The sequence below is a fragment of the Molossus molossus genome, unplaced genomic scaffold (genome assembly GCF_014108415.1).
Source record: "Molossus molossus isolate mMolMol1 unplaced genomic scaffold, mMolMol1.p scaffold_m16_p_1, whole genome shotgun sequence".
Lineage (NCBI taxonomy): Eukaryota > Metazoa > Chordata > Mammalia > Chiroptera > Molossidae > Molossus > Molossus molossus.
In genome coordinates, this window is record NW_023425344.1 from 37,668,376 (window position 1) to 37,674,600 (window position 6,225).

Consider the following 6,225-nt stretch of genomic DNA (forward strand, 5'->3'; position numbering starts at 1 on the left):
GAAGAAGGAAGAGAGGGATATGGGGTTCGGTTCAGGTGTGATCCCAGACTGGGGTAAAGTACTGGAAGACTCTTTGAAAGAAAAGAATTCAAATCTCAAGTTTGAGCTGGGAGGAAACTGTTCATCTAGGCTCGAATTGGAGCGTCCAGGGGCAGAAGGTGGCACCTCTGAACTGCTTTGATTTTTTTCTCAGTTAAGGGTAAGGGTGGGTGTCCAGACTGGGGAGGGGAGGAGGGATGGAGGGGGCAATTTTGTTACATTCACATTTGTGACATTGCCTTGCATTCAAGGAAGACAAAGCCATCCTCTGTCATCCTGAGCAAGAGGGAGGAAATCAAAGTATCCCCCCCCCCTTAAAAGAACTAATTTTCTTCTTGAATTATGAAAGTAATGGCTTAGGTAACAGCCTGTACTCTGTACCCAACTGCTTAATACCAAATAAATCCTTCCACGTGGCTCTCCAAGTTGTGGCAATTAGAGCTCATTATAGGCTCATAAGAGCTCTCATTTCAGGGATTACTTAATGGACAATGAAATTTTATCAGACAGAATCACTGAGAAATAAAATCGTGCAGCAGTGGGGGCACCATGGGGGCATGCCAGGGTCCTCCGAGGGTCCCCTTCTGCTCTGAGCTGATTCAAGGTGTTGCTGTCCTGGGGAAGGTTCTAGCTGAGAGAGCTGCAAAGCTGCTCAGGGCCATGGAGGGAGGCTTCCTGTGTGCATGTTGGGGTGGGGGGCATGGTGCATGGTGGGGCCTGCTTCTAAAGATGGGGTTAGAGTGGAGAAAAGGAGAACCCGACAGACAGATGGGGAGACAATGAGAGATCCAAAGAGAGCTAAAGAGAAGTGTAAGAAGAGAAAGACTAGTGTTGAACATGACTCCCCAAATACTTGCTGTTTTAGGGCTCAAGCAATTAACCAAGTGCCCTAATAGTCAAGTTCCTCAGACATGGTCTGCTTTTGGCCTCAGTCTGGCTGCAAGCAAGTGCTCCCCTTGCAGCCCTAAGCAACCCCGTGAGCCTCTCACTTTTCTCAAACTTCCTTAGCATTCCAACCTCATGCTTCTGTAGCCAGGTATAAATTTAGTTAGATGCTCAAGCTTCATAATTAGGATTCTCCAGAATAAAATGATCCTCACACAAGCACAACTTCCAGCACATTAGCATAGTTCTTCCTGTGAGCACACTCAGAACCACCGGGAACATGATGACCCAAACCTTCAGCCCCAAATCTGGTATAACTTCTACCTAGCCCAGAGGAGACAACAGGATATAAATATATTTTCAAAGTGAACAAATAAATGTTTTATTTGTATTACAATATCATAAATATATTATATATTTTCAAACACACACATGTACATGTGTAGAGTACTTGCAAAGTGAATGGGGATATCATGTCATCTATTTGGACAATTTAAGCCTGTAAAAAACACTCTCATTACGCCTCTCTTGATGGTGGAGCCCCCAGTCTTCTTTTGGGGGCTGGAATGATCCCAGGGACTGCCTGGATTCTTCAGATTTGAGTGAGGTCTGGCTGGACCAGGCAGGTCTGGTTCAGGCTGAGCATCTGCGATGGCCGCACCGGCAAACCTTGTGTTACAAAAGTAGTTACAGCTGAGCTGCCCTGAGTTAAGCCCTGAGACTCCTTAATTGTTGTCACAAGATGTTGGATTAACACATTTCTGGAATAGCTGTCTGTTTACACTCTGGAGACCCACCGTCCACTAACCACTTTCTAATTGAATTCTAATCACATTCAAATAGCTCAATAACCAGCCTCAGCTGCAATTCATAAAACTTTAATTGCCATCCATAAATCCTGGGCTCCCCAGAGTGGGGCATCCCTACAACCCAATTACACTTCTCTAGCAGGCAACAGAGACTGTCACAGAGATGACAAGGGAAAGGGAGAGACAGAAAGACAGAGGACAGAGAGATAGTCACACCTCCAGCTGAGAAGATAGTGCTCCCCTAGGATTTGAGCACTTGGTTCTCACAGGTGGAGGAAGTCGTGTCCCCAAGTTTCTTAGCACCACTGTGAACTCAGGCCTGAAGTTAGCTGTTTTGGGGAAAGGGTCGGATTTGTAGCTGTTGCTCACCCTCCCTACTCCAGACAGATTTTCTATAGGAAAAAGAAGAGAAAGCTGTCACCTTGCTTTCCCCAAAGATCAATATCTTGGCAGCCACCCTCTCGCACATAGCCTCTGGTGCACAAGTCTTCCCCTGGACCCTGTGCCTCTCACAGATTTCCTTTTCCCAACATTTCTCCCATCCAAGGCTGAGGCTGGATTCCTTGCCATCTTTTTGAGATTTTAAAGGAGTGCAGAAGGGGACAGTGCTTCCTGGTTAGTCTGCCTGCTGCCAAAGATTTGTAAAATGCAAAGAGCTGGAGATGGGGATGGGGGTGGGGAATCCAGAGCAAAGAGGGCTAGGACTTGGGTCCTTTCTCCAAAATCCCTGGATGGAGTTTGCAGGGTTGGCCTGGACAAGTAGTGGTGGAATCATTTGCAGAAAGAAAAGAGTGACTCTTCAGCATCTCTCTCTGCCAAAGGAGGAGCTGCCCATTAGAAAGGGACACAAAGAAGGGTCATTGATCTGAGTAGCTCCAAGTGCAAAGGCATTTTAGTTTCTCAAGAATCAGAATGAAAAGCTCCTCAGCTTCTTAGCTGGGAGGCCTCACTGTTACGCACGAGTCTCTCGCGAACTAGCCACCTGAATGACCTTGGCCAAGTCCAAAAGCTCAGGGACTCTGAGTGTGTGTGTGTGTGTGTGTGTGTGTGTGTGTGTGTCTGTGGCCTAAGCCACGTTCCGGGACTGGGCTGCTGCGAGTCCTCTGCCCACACAATCCTGCTCCAAACTGCAGGCTTCACACTTTACCGAGTCTCAGCCACGGCTGGCACAGAGAAACAGGGTGCACTGGGCATCCCTATTAAAATGGCCTCAAAGTCTCCACCTGGTGCGCCTTGCAGCCGGGCGCGGGGAAGAGTTGGGCTGGGGCCTAGGCTAGAGAAGGGGTGGGATGGAGGATGCAGCCCTGATTTTTCGGGAAAGCGTGGAGAAAGAGAGGGGAGGAGGCCGGCGTCCCCGCGAAATTAACAAAACCTACATTTTGCAAAGTCTCCTCCATCCCCCTCCTCCGAGTTATTCCCTGCCGCGCGCCCGCCCCTCCTCGCCGCTTTCTGTTGTGACTCGGGCAGCCTATCCCGAGGGTGGGGAGATGCCGAGGAGCTCGAGCCGAGCGGTACTCAGCAGCATCACGTGCCGGGGTGGGGGCTATAAAATCCCGGAGCCGGGGCGCCGGGCGGGGGACGTGAGGACCAGCCCTCTCCAGGGACCCCTTTGTTCGCAGCCCAGACGCCGACACCTCGGCGTCCCCAAGGGCTTGACCGCCTGCATCCGCTCGGAGCCCGGCGCAGAGCTCTGAACAGGAGAGGGGAGGGGGCGCCACAGCCGGCCCGGCCCTCCAGCCACCCACCCCTCCCGACATGTCGCGCTCCTTCTATGTCGACTCGCTCATCATCAAGGATTCCTCACGGCCCGCGCCCTCGCTGCCAGAGCCGCACCCGGGACCAGATTTCTTCATCCCTCTGGGCATGCCGTCCCCGTTGGTGATGTCCATGTCCGGGCCCAGCTGCGCGTCCCGCAAGAGCGGCGCGTTTTGCGTTTGCCCGCTCTGCGTCACTTCGCACCTGCACTCCTCTAGGGGCCCGGCGGGCTCCAGCGGCGGGGGCACAGGGACCGGGAGTTCCGGGGCCGGGGGTGGCGGGGCGGCGGGGGCCTCCGGCGCGTTGCCCCTGCTCAAGAGTCAGTTCTCTTCGGGGCCTGGGGAAGGGCAGTTTTGCCCGCGCGTGAGCCACGCGCACCATCACCACCACGCACCACAGCACCACCATCACCACCACCAGCCCCAACAGCCTGGCTCGGCTGCTGCAGCTGCGGCCGCGGCAGCAGCGGCGGCCGCCGCCGCGGCCTTGGGGCACACGCAGCACCACGCACCTGTCTGCGCCGCCACCACTTACAACGTGGCTGATCCGCGGAGATTCCACTGTCTCACGATGGGTAGGGCGGGGTCTTGGGGCACCTGCGCGCCGCGCCTTCTAGGCTCTCGGGAACAAACTTTCCACCTATTGTGGAGGGAGTGGGAGCTTGGGAGGCCGGGTGCGGAGGGAGGAGGGGCTTTTAGTATAACTGTGAAGTGGTCCCAAGAAGTTCCACGAAGAAGGAAGTTAGCTTGCCAATTTCTCCAAGCAGCCTGGTGCGGCTTCGTTCCTGGTATCTGTTCCCCTTATTACCTGGTATCTGGTAATAAGGGGCCTCAGGGACGTCCAACTCAAGGGTTGAGAAATGGGATGTTAAGTGGCTGAGGCTCGGAGGTTCGGGATGTGTTTGAACTTCAGTGTGGCATTTGGCGTTGGGTCTGGCTAAAGCGTTTTGATGCTTTTGGCTAAACTTGACTGTTTCTAGCTCTCTGCTAGGCCTGAAAGGAACCGATCTGACTATGCAAGCTCCCAGCCTTCCCCTCCCACCCTTGAAACTGACTTTTCGTCCCACACATCTAAGGCCTTTAGTGGCTTTAGATGTCTGTCCTTCCTGGTAAAGTAACGACGCTGGGAAATGGGAAGGGTGAGCGATGGGTACAGGTATTTGGTTGAGTTTCCCGGGTGGGTCCTTGAGAGGCATCCTTTCCAAGGGGTGGCACGTGGGGTGGCGATGGGTGTATCAAGAATGACCTCTCTGCCCTTTGTGTGCAGGGAGCTCTGACGCCAGCCAGGTACCTAATGGCAAGAGGATGAGGACCGCGTTCACCAGCACGCAGCTCCTGGAGCTGGAGCGGGAATTCTCTTCCAACATGTATCTGTCTCGACTCCGGAGGATCGAAATCGCCACGTACCTGAACCTGTCGGAGAAACAGGTGAAAATCTGGTTTCAGAACCGCCGGGTAAAGCATAAGAAGGAAGGGAAGGGCACGCAGAGGAACAATCACGCGGGCTGCAAGTGCGTCGGCAGCCAAGCGCACTACGCGCGCTCGGAGGATGAGGACTCCCTGTCGCCGGCCTCGGCCAACGAGGACAAGGAGATTTCCCCCTTATGAGGGAAGGCCACCTCTCTCGCAGCACCTGCTCCCGGGAAGCTCCATAAAACCAACTCGGCAGGCACCCAGAGGTCAAAATCCTCGCCCATTCCGTGGTCGCATCTGGAGAAGAACGGAGCGGAACGTTCCCAGGGCGTACAAGCCGGGCCTGACCCTTTGCGTCTCCTCCTTGACCTATTTGTTTAGGGTTCCACTCTCAGTAATAGATTTTTAAAATAATCTAGATTCAGCTCAGTCTTGTCACATAACAGAGAAAGAGTTTAAGTTTAGCATTATATGGGGTTTGGGTTTTGTTGGTTTTTTTACGCGCGTGTCCCATTTATCCCTTCCCTACCTCCTGTGAGAGCCTGCTAAGAATGCCGGGTTTCTGTTCCCTGTTGTTGTTTTTAAAATAAAAGTATCGATTTGCGAATAATTTAGAAAAGTAAACCCTGTAGGTCTTGCTTTCTGAAAATTTGCCTGGGGAGAGTTTAAAATCCAAGGGCTGAAAGTCCCTTTTTATATGAATAGTTTCATATACAATTTATATTTATATTTATTTAAATAAATGAAACAAAATCAAGGTTTTGAATTCATGGTGTTTGCTCTCACCATCTTCCCCTGTCTCCCTCTTCCCCGTGAACAGGAAGGGGGAAAAATGCCTCGGAATTTAGATGGAGGTGCTGACTAAAACTTGGTAATGTGGGTCTCTCGGTTGAAGGAGTTTGGGGCTCCACAGGATTTCCGTGTGACAGAAACTTCGGCCTAGGAGACACCTTCAGTCAGGATGCCACCTACTAGGTACTATTCCCCATTCTCAAAATAGCTAACCTCCTCACAGTTGACAGGACAAATCACTCCACTTAGAGTGAGGCTGACAATTAATGACAGGCAAACCTTTTAATTTATTTAGCAAGAAAGGATGAATATTCCTTATCTAGTATTTATTTTCTGTGACAGTCCCCCCCCCCCTTTTTTTCTTCTCCCTCATCTCTCTTAGTACTAAAAACTGAATTATGTGAAGGAATTTGAATAGTTGGAATAGTTTAGGAAGAGCAACAATCCATCAAAGCAGGTTGTAAGCAAACATAAAAATGTATTAATAATGCTGTAAGTGACTAGAACCATTGCCATTCCTGGTTGTTCCTCTA

The 6,225-nt window shown here is 51.5% G+C and overlaps 1 protein-coding gene across 1 annotated transcript; it reads left to right on the forward strand.

The window, feature by feature from the left end:
• Positions 1–3,180: 3,180 nt before the first annotated feature.
• Positions 3,181–5,495, forward strand: GSX2 (GS homeobox 2). Its single transcript, XM_036252311.1, has 2 exons — positions 3,181–4,062; positions 4,755–5,495. The coding sequence occupies exons 1-2, from the start codon at positions 3,489–3,491 to the stop codon at positions 5,093–5,095; spliced, it is 915 nt and encodes a 304-aa protein (XP_036108204.1). The 5' UTR covers positions 3,181–3,488; the 3' UTR covers positions 5,096–5,495.
• Positions 5,496–6,225: the final 730 nt, after the last annotated feature.